General features: G+C 39.6%; 1 protein-coding gene across 5 annotated transcripts in view; it reads left to right on the forward strand.

Moving 5' to 3' along the window:
• Nucleotides 1-12,273, forward strand: part of slc8a3 (solute carrier family 8 member 3) — a 123,391-nt gene that overhangs the window by 74,162 nt on the left and 36,956 nt on the right. For 4 of the 5 annotated variants that reach the window (XM_040042765.1, XM_040042764.1, XM_040042767.1 and 1 more), the window contains exon 3: nt 7,668-7,774. The exons of the other annotated variant lie outside the window; for it this stretch is intronic. In XM_040042765.1, the coding sequence (XP_039898699.1) occupies nt 7,668-7,774 (107 nt within the window). The remainder of the gene's footprint in view (nt 1-7,667; nt 7,775-12,273) is intronic. 5 annotated transcript variants of the gene reach the window in all.

The following is a 12,273-nucleotide window of genomic DNA, read 5'->3' on the forward strand; positions in this document are numbered from 1 at the left end:
CCACAGGGCACCGGGCCTTTTTTTCACCCCCCTTGTCCTCGCCCTGACTTTATAGGCTTCGCTTTATTTAGTATTTTGTGCGGAGATGTCTCCAAGATCTGTCGAAGGAAAAGAGATTGGTTTAGGAATATTTGGTTTTTACTGATCTTTTATGACATGTTTGCTTTTACCTCTAGCAATATTCAAATGATGTTTACTACAAAAACTTTTTAGGAAGTGAACTTCTCACAATCCTACAACCAACAAGGGCTGCTCCATTGAAGTAGAAGTAATGGGTTCTGTTTAAAAACCCTGCTCGAGTCCCTTCGTGCATGCTGTGTAAAAGCAGCCTTGCGTGAGGGTGAAAAAGCAACTCAGTCGATGGAAACAGAGGAAAGACATTTTGGACACACTGTCTTTAGTTTAAACCAGAAAGACAGCAGGTTCGTGTTAGCAGGTGTTTTATAGAGAAGGACGACCCTGGAAAAAAAAAAAGGTCACATTTAATTGCAATGCTTTCAGCTGCCTGAGTACCCGAGTCTTTCCAAAGATTTTCTCAAAAAGAGAGAACTTTGCTGAAAAGCTGAGCAATAATCTGAGGGTCAGTCTGCACCAACAGACAAGCAAAAAGTCAAACTGGAGATTGGATATCACACATCTCACATATCACCTCCTCTGATGTGTTACTCCACCACAGTGGCTTCACACTCTGAGCGGTTGTATTATTTAGTGTTTGTGGAACGGAAGCCAGCGAGGAGACCAAAACAGTAAATCTGCTGTCGAAGAAGAGGCATCTGAAAATGGAGAGGAGGTGGCAGCTAAAGCAAATTTCAGCTGCAGTGTGGATTTTGGCCACAGAACAGAGGGAGAAAGAGGCACTCTGTATCAGCCTCTCCATCTCTTCTCCCTCTCTCTCTTTGGCTCCCTGCACCACCTCCACTTTCATGTCTCATTCCCTTTACTTTTTTCTCCTCCCTCCCCCCATCCCTCTTTTTTTCCTCTTCTCCATCTGCTTTGGACTTGGGGAGCACAGAGACTGCTGGCCGCCCGGCAGCCCAGTGCAGCGGAGGTGTGAACCCTCTAATCGTCTGTCATTACCCACTGGCACTTCCCACACTAATACTCAACTTAAGGGCGTCATGTCTAGTATGTTAGCATCAATAAATCATTATCACATTAATTCTGACACATTAGGGTAATTCACTTTAACAAATGAGGACGCTGGTGCGAAGACTGACATCATTTTTACTCTGCTGTACTTTCCTGCATGATGTGTTTCTTATTTCATAACAAAGAATGCATATTCAATGACACAGAACTGAGCAGATTCAACTTGATGTTATTTTTGCTGAATTTCATACTTGAGCTTTATGACTTATTATTTTTTCCACATTTTAGCGCAAACACAATTTCCATAGAAGTAGAACAGTAAAGGGATGCAGTAAGGGGGTACAAGGATTAAAGCCACTTGCTACAGATAGCATCATTGAAGGATTAGTTTGGCATCATGGGTAATATACTTAATGACTGTCTTGCTTACTTGCCTTTCTACTGTAAGTACAGTGCAGAACTACAATCTGTTGAGAGTTACAGGAAGTACAGAAACTTTGTTTCCTGAGTCACAAGTTCTATCCTGCTCTAACCTCGCAGCTCGCAGTCATGTACCAAAAGTAGAGCCTTTCTGACTGACATTAAACTACTTATTAATATTTACTTAATTTTTTTCCCCACCATATACATAAACACTTCAAATCCTGCTCATCAGTAAATTTGCCTTCTCTATAATATTTAAGTGCTCTGCCAGTATGAAAATGCCAATCGGATGCTTTCTAGATGGTGGATTAATATATCTGATTGTATGTTTCTGTGTTCGCATGATCTCCAACAGCGTTCGCTAAAAAGCAGCCAAGAATTATGACAGAACCTCCACCGTGTTTTAGAGATGGCTGTACACAGTTGTACCTCTGTTGTATCTCTCTCCTGCATATTGACAATTTGGATTTCAAATTATTCATCACTCCATAAGTCCTGTTACCTGTGAATTTCAGCCCAGTTCTTGTGTAATTTGGCACTCCTCAGCCTTTTCTCCCTTTTCTCCTTCCTTAAAAAAGGCTTCTTGACAGCCATGCTTCCACTGAGACCATTTCAGTGAACAGTATATGGATCAACTAAAGGGCCAGATGCAACTGTCAGGTCTTGTGTCAGGTCTTTGCTGGATTTTTTCCCCATCGAGGACATACCTTTCAGATACTGTTCTGAAAGTCATCTGCTCTAGATAGTTTTTTTTTTTTTTTTCTTTTTTTCTTTTTTTCAGGACTGCCACTGTTTTTTGTCCTCCACTTGACCAGTTTCATAATATTTTTGAAGCACACACTACACACCATGCAGAGATATACTGTATACTGAGATATACTGGCTGTTAGCTCTTTAAGAATCACCTTGTTGGGGCAAAAATATTTGTTTATGCCTGTCAAGCTGTGTTACCTTTGTCATTTTTCATTGATTCAGTTAAACAAAAGGGACCAAATTATACATTTTTGCAGCAGGCTGCTGGTAATAAAGTGCCAAAAGATAACATTTAAAATTGTTTCTTTGACTGTAATATTACAGGCACAATACTGGTGCATCAATTGAGTTAGGTGCCTTTTTTATGCTTGAATGATTCATAGGTCAGTATTGAGTGGCTTAACAAAAAAACATTCCTCTGAAAATGATCATGTACAAGGACTGGAATGAAAATGAGTGAAAAGGCCGACAATGTCCAAAGAAAAAATGCTTCAGAAAGCCTGAAGAACTACTGCTCAAGATCACAACCTCCTAAAACCTGAGCTCTTTCATGGCATGCATTTTTAATGTCTCTTTGCTCTTTGGACTGATTGGGACCTGATGAATGTAAAAACAAAGATTATTTTAATTTTTTTTTAACCTGATTTTGTATTTTCTGAGAACAATGAAATCCACATGAGGACATTTGCTTTAAATTTCGATAGAACAGTGGCAGTATAATGTCCTCGTAAGTGGATATCAGGCACTTGTAGAGCAAAATTTTGTATTTTGGTCTAGACAACCCAAAATGTGATGTCCACACAGGTCCTAGGAGGTTAAAAAAGTCTGGCTCCTTAGCAGCAAAATAGAAAGAAATGAGGGGTGGCTCAAGACTGCTGCACACTACTGTATATTACGCTATAGCATCCTGTGCTAATGTGTAAAGCCACCATCTGCCACCTTTGTCCCTGTGTTATCACTATTAGCCTGTTTTTATAATTAAAGGTAGAATAACATCCACTATTTACTTCCATGTCATGCAGCTTCATTTGAAGACATGTACCATTTTCTCATGTCATTTAATATATTTAATAGATTGAATTGTTATTTCTTGGTATTTTGCACACATATTTCTCTGTTACATGTCAGTAAATATAGTAAATTACTAATATGAAATTGCATATCAACACTATGCATTTGTCTTTGTACCTCTGCTGCTTTTTTCTCCTTTGTAATGCGCATGTCAAGCTAACTGCATAAAGAATGACTAAAGATAAGTGTTTAGATAATCACATCTCAACTGGTTCATGAAAATACCTGTTACACCTCCGAAAAACTAATATCACAGCAGCTCATACTCAAAAACATGTATCAAAAAACTAGAAATAAAACCAGAGCAGCAGAAGCTTACAGTACTTTGTGTGTCTGTGTATACTGTATCACTTTATCAAACCCTCTGTGTCTTTTATGTCAACACATCAATCCAAAGCTTTGCTGTTACACCACTCCCTGTAGATAAAGGCGATATTAAAACTTCTCTTTAAACACTCTGGTTTGCGTCAGTGTGCACAGCAGATGTTTGACAATGCACTCACACAAACTGTATCAACCTGCCTGAATGAACGAATTATTGACAATTTTCACAGACAAATCTCATGTCATGCACAGTGTCTAACAAATTTATTAAACCCCACCCAGTTTAAGGTTTATGCCACAGCTGTCCTACAGTATTGGTAATTACCAAAATAATGTTTAACCTACTAGTGTGTGCTAGTCTTTTAATCTGAATGACATTTTTAATGCTATCCATGAATTTTCAAATTTACCATTTTGCAAAAAATGCATAAAAAATAGTCGAGTGTGTCATTATTATTTTTTATTATAATGCCAAATTACTTACCAAAATTAATTGTTTGTGTGAGTCATTTTAGTGGCTGAATGTTATGTATGATTCATTTCTGACTTGTTCAAAACTAAAAATAATGGTATTTATTTTGCAAATAACAAAACCGAATTAATGTTGTTATAACCAAATTTTGAGCCGGCCCTCTGGACATGACTGAGTTTTTGACAGATTTCCAAAACATTTGTTTTCTTGTTTTAACGATGGATGTTTACATAAATTTGTTAAGCACTGTATAGGTTTGTGCGTGATTATATTTAGCCTGTCGGCAGTTATGATTGCGATGCTTTGTGAAGTGTGGCCCATGGGTGTGAATATTACTCTAAATTAGAAAAAGGGAACACTGCAGGACACAGATATTTTCTTTTCCTTTTTTTTGCCACCAGTCATATACAAACTTATAATAAGGACTTATTGTATGGACTCCTTTTCTATTATCTCTTATCTTCTCACCCTTCCTCTTCTTTTTCTCACTTGCTCACTGTGTCTCGCTTACGCACAAGGTGTCCTTTGGCGGTGGTGCGTGACACACTAGGTTGTGGCATTAGTGAGACAGGGCTGTCACTTCTAACTTGTCAACATAAAGCATTACTGATATGAAGGTGTGTGTTTAAAACCAAACCACAGTCTTTTACAATAAAAAACAAATAGTTTTTAGTTTTTTAAACCAGCAGGTGAGAAAAGTGTATAACTTTGCGGAGGAGTGAACCATAGTCCATAGCTGCCCCTTTACCTTCGTCCTATGCCATTACCATCCCTGCAAACTATGGTTTGTACTGATCTTGTCTAAACAGGCTTGTGATTGGATAAAATCTCCTTTCATTGCCTAGATCAGGGGTCTCCAACTCCAGGCCTCAAGGGCCGGTGTCCTGCAGGTTTTAGATCTCACACTGGGTCTACACACCTGAATCAAATGATTAGCTCATTACCAGGCCTCTGGAGAACTTTAAGACATGTTGAGGAGTTCATTTAGCCATTTAAATCAGCTGTGTTGGATCAAGGACACATCTAAAAACTGCAGGACACCGGCCCTCGAGGCCTGCAGTTGGAGACCCCTGGCCTAGATTTTTAAAAGCCTAAAACCAGAGCCTATTGGGTGTGCAGGAGTGTAGTATCCAATATGCAGAAAGGTTATTACTGACTTCAGTTGAAGAGGCTCCAAAAGCATGATGCTTACTCTGTTATCAACACAAACAAAAAAAATTAATTTTGTGATCTCATTTACTCATTTGCCTGCTAAATGTCCGGAGAATCTAATGAATGTGACTCATTCTTTGAGAAGTTACTCAATAACACTAATATGGTCATTTATTATTAGAAGATCATTTTCATTGGCATCAGTCCCTTGTCAGGTTGGTCAAACTGTCATGGAAAATTAAATATGATTATATTTTTTTCCAGATGATTTTCTACTATATTAGGTTTAATCAGTGCAGAAATCCAATAACTTTAAGATTATTGTGTCTAATGTGACTCTTTTAGGTTTAAGGCATAAAAAATTTCACTTGTCTAATTATTTGTTGCCTATTTCTAAATTAACCTAAGGATCTAAAAGCAAGGATAGCATCTTGGCTTGAAAACTGTAGTAAGTGCGTAGAGAAAGTTGGGAATCTGGGTCCTGTAGCTCCTTTTTCCTCAGCGTCATTAAATATGTAGCCGTTTTGGGGGTTTTTGCATGTGGGATTAGATTAATCGAGAGGCTGCATTTGTAGCTTCGCTGTGAATGTCAGGCCAGATTACCGTTGCCTACAGCAGCCAGGCCGTGTGTGTGTGTGTGTGTGTGTGTGTGTGTGTGTGTGTGTGTGTGTGTGTGTGTGTGTGTGTGTGTGTGTGTGTGTGTGTGTGTGCCGTGTTCCACTTGCTCATTAGACTCCAGGTCTTTCTTCTTTCAGTCCTGATGACAAACGAGGCGCTTTTCACAGCACTGGAGACGTCTCACCTGCCGATCTAATGTGAAAGGAGAGGGGGAAAGACAAACATGGATCTTTTTTGTGCTAACAGGTTGAAACTATAGGCTCACACCCCGCAGCAATTCAAATTCAGATCTAGAAAATATCCCGGGCAGAGACAGGAATTTGGCTATACATTACAGCAAGGTTACTTATGCATTTTCATTCCTCTCGAGATGCTCGGATTAGGAGTTTTATATGCGTGGCATGTGTGCAGCATGCTGGTTTGTGCGGCAGACTTCTGTGCGTGTCAGTGCTTTGACTGACACAAGCGGCGCTACATGTCATGGTGCTGGAAGTACATCAGCGGGATTTTGGGAGAGGGAGCTGCTTTTTGACTTGATACATGATACATGAGCAGCTATACATAATGAATGCTTCCCTGCTACTTATCTTATTAGCTGAACCCCTGCTTTCCAAGTACTTTCCCTAAATAACATGCGGAAAATTGTGTTTTTTGGCAGATGAAGACGAAAAGCGTCTTCCTGTGAAGATGTCAGACGCATAATGAAGTGTGTCATCCCTATCTGAGGGGCGGCAGCGTCGCTGTTAAGTATTGTTGACCTGTCTGTGCTTGCAGGGAATGCTTTCAAGGCCTTGATGTATTGGATGCAGCAAGACTTGAATTTGCTTATATTTTCCAGCACCAGACAACGTGCGATGAGCTGTGTTCGTGAATCCCGTTGAATCCAACAGAGCTGTTCCTCGAGGAGTTCCTGCTGCGATATGGCAAGGCACTGAGGCATCTGGGTACCTACTGACCACTTAACTGCCTGCGCTTGTCGATAACTCTTTATAAAGATCAATTAGGGCGATCAGTGGTGAGAACGCTGCTGGGGCTGAGGTGCCATATTGAGCTGTTTCTGTGTGGTGATGTCACAAGCAGTCCTTTTCCAGAGAAGGAGCCTGAGCCCTCCAGACATTCCACTTCATTAAAGGGGTGTTCTCCCCAAACCGGAGCAGTGAACTCAGCAACGAGCTACTTCTCTCTTTCCTCTGCCACGTCTGTGCCTCGAGAGGTGGCCGAGCTCTCGCTGTGTCCAGCCGGCCATCTCGTTTAAAGGGGTTCTGACTGAAACACTGAGCCGCAAAAATCAATTTAGGTAGTAGTGGCAGTTTTTTTCATTTATCCTTCATTCACCTTCTTGCCCTTGCGAAATGTTCGTTTACACATTTTACAACCCGAGTGATTACACGCTGCTGTTTTCAGTTCATTGTGCTCTTTTTATCTGCCCTGCCGTGGTGTGCTTCTCCTCCCTCTTACTCGTTCCACTTGTGTCTGGCGACGTGATAAATGTGGTTGTCATGACACCCGTTGTAGCCAATGAGCTCACTGAAACCAGTGTGTGTGTCATGTCCAGCTGCTGACAGACAGGCTGGTCCAAAGCAAGCTGACCTTCCACCTCCTAACCTTTCTTCCATGCTGATTATTAATCCTACTTACAGCACACTTCCTGTGTCCCTCCATCACAAATTAACCTTTTTCTTCTTCTCTTTCCCCTCTCTCTCCTTTTCTGTCCTTTTTTCTCTCACGCCCCCCCCCCTTCCTCCTCCCCTCCTCCCTCTTGCAGCAAATTTGTTCACGTGAAAATAATTGACGATGAGGAGTATGAGAAAAACAAGAACTTCTTCCTGGAGCTGGCCGAACCTCGCATGGTAGACATGAGTCTGCAGAAAGGTGCAGTACTGTCTCTATTTATTTATTTTTTAACCACTTCCCTTCTTTCCCTCAGTTTCTTCTTGCTATCTTCTTACATTGTCATTGTATTATATCTCACTGTTTATAGCCTCCCTGCTTATCTGTCCTCTTCCTTCACCTACTCTTTCATTACACTACTCTACGACATTGGCGCCCTATTCACCTCACGACACCCTCCTTTTATTTTACGCCCATTCTCAGCTATTCTTTCATGCAAAAAAAAAAAAAAAAAAACAGCTGCAAAATCAAACCATCGCTATTGTAATGACAGTCTCCCCAGACAGCATCATCATCTGCATAAAAAGAGAACAGGGAGTCTAGGAGCTGCTTTCATTTACCTTCTCAAAGGAGCAAGTAGCCATTATTATGCAAAGACATGTTTTACTAAATGCAGAGTAGTAGCTATTTTTAACCATATTCTTGCTTGAGTGAAAAATGCAAGCATGCTGTTGTTGGTGAAATTACATTGCCGATTTTTGTTTTGCTGTGAGACAGAATAACTCACAGGAATCTTTGAATTTCATAGTTTACCTGAAACTATATGAGCCTAAAACATTGTTTTTTATCATAGCATCTCATAATGAGGACATGTGCATCTCTTAGCTTCTTATATTTCTTCTCCTGTATAACAAGCATATCTTTTTTTTTTTCTTTTTTTTTTTGCAACAAGGTGAATAAGAAAATAAAAGTAAGATAAAAGAATCCAAATCAGAGCAAGTTTTCGTCATAAGTTTTGTTTGTTGCCTTTTGTTGTTGATAATGTGTGCTGAAAGAAGCCAACAGGCATTTTCTTAAGTTTTGTGCACCGTTATCTAATGCAGTGTTATCTAACCATGCTCAAGGCCAGGCAACGGGAGAAGCTCACAAGCTGGTGCGGAGGGTGCAGAAACTAACACTTGGCTGTTCCCTCCAAACATTACAGCTCATTATGTTTACGTTATTGGGTCTGGCAGCACTGTCTGTGCGCCGGCTTCCCATGTTCTCAGAGTCATGACGAAGAGCAGCTACTACGCAGGTCTCCATGAGTGACGGCCGCGTCACTCTGCCGCTGCTCTGTGATGCTTCTTGTTTTTAAATTCCATTTCTGTGTTATTGCAGGGTTTTTTTCCCCATATGCACACATACAAGCTGTCTGTCAAGCATCTTGTTTTAAATTTGTAAGATTGCCTTTAAGCTTATCCCAATTGTGAATGTAATAGTAAAAATAAACTATAATTATATGGCTTTTTCTGCTCTATTTGATCAACCAAAGCACTTTTTTACCACAATCTTCAATCGCTTATGTGCTTACCAAGAGTAACCAGTATCAAAATGATGGGAAGACCAAAGCATAGAGAACGGGAAGGAAGAGCTCATGAGGTGAAGATTATTCAAACATGGTGGAAGCAGTGTTGTGGCATTGTCATGTATGGCTGCCACTAATGTTCATCGATGATGTGACTACTGATAGAAGCAGTAGGGTGAATTTTGAAGTGTACAAGGATATAATCTCTGCTCAGATTCAGCTAAATGCTGCAAAACTAATTGGGCTTCACAGTACAAATGGATAATGACCCAAAGTATACTGTAATAGTAACCCAAGAGTTTCTCAAGGCAAAAAACGGAAATACTCTTCAATGGCAAAAGGTCATGCTGAAGACAAAATGAAGGCACAGAGACCCACAAACAAACAGGAGCTGAAAGTGGCTGCAGTAAAAGCCTGGCAGAGCATCACAGACGTCAGACAGTCACTGAATGCAAAGATGATTAAAAAGAGTTCTTATATGTAAAATCATGTTAGCTTGTCAAGTTCATTTTAAGACTCTGAAAATAGAGACTCTGTATAAAACAATGTGTAATTCCCAAACAGTTAGTGCAAAATTTTGGTGAAGCATCTGAATCTACTGTATAACGTTTCCTTCACGTCCACTCTTTGTTTTTGAATATTCTCTTAACAAAATAAGCTTCAACATGCAAACGTAAGCTGTCAATCAAACCTGTGACACATACATTCATTAGTATCAAATCAAATCTGAACAAGATTTTACTAATTAGTCACACAAATTAGCATTTAGTATATAAAAAAACACAAAAATATATTTAGTAGTGTATAATATTTCTTCCAACATGAGTAAAATTAAACAAAAAGCCAAAAACTTTAAAGAGATAGGTGCTTAAAAGGAGATAAGACGTTTGGAAGCATTTGTATCGACAGGTGAAATAAATATATTTTGATAGATTGCTGTAAATATGATTAGACCTTGCAGTAGGTGCCTCCTGGTGCTTTAATGCAAAAAAAAATTTAAATCACTTGTGCGTTTGTTTTTTATTGCTTCCAACGGTCGAGGTCTACTGCAGGACTACTGGGTTCACTGCAGTGAACACGAGTGAGGATTGTTACAGACAGAATAGGTGAAGAGGAAGTGGAGGAAGAGCGAGCTATCTGCTCAGATGGAGGGAGAGATGAAGATGGATAATGACGGCTGGAGCTAAGGAGGACACATGCCAATGGCCAGGTTCAGTCTAAAGAAATCAGAACAGCTGCTTTGTTGGGCCATAGGCTGAAGGGAAAGAAAGTGAAACCTTTTGAGTGGTTTCTGTATGCAGATGATAAAATATTCAATGCATGTTTTTCTTTCAATTTCTTTCTATTAAACATACTCGTGTATACTTATTGCCAGACTGATTAAAGTGTTACTAATTCTGATACTAGAAAGATAAAAACACAATGAAAGTGCAGACCGTGTTGACAGTGAGTAATGTGAGCTCTGTCTACTTACTTTTTTAAATGCACGGGGTAATAAATGTTTGATCAAGGGTAATAAATGTTTGATCTATATGTGATGAGGAGGTAATGAAAAAGCTTTTCTCTATTTATTTCCCGTGCACGATTATCTTTTATGAATGTGCCTGTGCTGATGAAATCTGTTTGATTTGATATTAGAGAAAGCACACACCAGTGTTTTAGAGGTTACATATACACCATTCTCCTGCTGCCATAGTAGATGCTGCTGGATCACAGTGATGTGGATGATATGATAATTTCTCCGTTTTCATATATAATGTAGCGATTATATTGTTGTTCATAACCACTGATGTGGGGCTGATTGGGTTTGTTTTTCTCCTTATTAAAGCTGTAGTGTAGGAGCAGAATTGATGAATATTCTATGAGAGTCTTTGTTTTGTTGCCCTTTTTTTCATATGCAACAGCCTTGCTCCATTTTCCTCGAAGCCTTTGCATCAAACAACAACAAACTTAGCTCTTAGTTCTTTATTCTTTCCTTCCCATGATGATCAAACTAGGAGAACAAAAAAACAACTGTTAGATTTTTGATCTTCACGGTGACATCACTCATTGTTGCAGCCAGGGGCGATTCTAGGATTAGAGCTTTGGGGGTGCTGAGCACCCAGAGAGCTGCCCAGCCAGGCAAGATAAATCATACGATTCTTAAATTCATCAAGTCTCTCTGTCCCTGGGTCCTCGTCTCAAAACATGACATCACTGTTTTGTACATTTTAACACAATTTAATCCCCACATTTGTGAAAGAAAAGCAAAACACTTTTTTGAAAAGTCTGTAACAAAACCATCAAATCTGATAAAGGTTGTTTAAATGCTGCCAAAGAAGAATGGATTGGAATAAAAAAAATACATATCCTAACCTTAATTACTGGGGGAGAATAATGAATGATGCTCATAGTGAGTAAAAAGTAAACTGAGTGCATTTTTTGGACAGAGATTCACTTTTAATGTGTATGTATAATATAATACAGATACATAAAAAAAAAAAACACTCCCAAAACAGAATAAATTATTACAAATAAAAATATTTACTGCAGACACTAATTTTACTAATTTAATAATACTAATTTTGTGCTGTAAGATTTATGGGTTTCATTCTTTCATAGTGGTACTTAGGAGAGCTTGACATTTTTATCAGGTGGTACACACTGTAAAAAGTGTATGTGTGCTTTTGGAAAACATTCTGCTGTACAGAATCTCTGAAACAAGCTAGCTTAAAACATTTTTAGAATATAAACAGAGCACTCTACTTCTCCTTACAGCTCCTCACTCCACCAGGGCACCGTTTGGCACTTTCTGATAGCGCGCAAATGTGGCGCACGTACTGCAGCTGTCAGGGCTCTGTGTGCGGGCAGGTGGAGGTGTGGATCCAAGTGCAGGACTCAGAGATGGAAATGTAACTGAAAACCTCAGCTTTATTGCTGGCACCAAACAAAACAGAAACCAAACATGAAACCACCAACTGGAACACACAGGCAGGATCTGAGGGTACGACACAACACTGAGCGCAGGAAAACACAGGGCTAATATACACAGGGTGGTAATCAGGGAATGGGCAACAGGAGGGAGACACAGCTGGGAGAAATTGGACTAACAAGACAGGGGAGCAGTAGAACTGAACACACTCACATGAGACAGACCTTCACAATAAAACAGAAAATAAGAAACCACTAAACAAAGACGCAGACAGAATATAAC

The sequence above is a fragment of the Simochromis diagramma genome, unplaced genomic scaffold (assembly GCF_900408965.1).
Source record: "Simochromis diagramma unplaced genomic scaffold, fSimDia1.1 OVJJ01000304.1, whole genome shotgun sequence".
In the NCBI taxonomy this organism is placed as follows: Eukaryota; Metazoa; Chordata; class Actinopteri; order Cichliformes; family Cichlidae; genus Simochromis; species Simochromis diagramma.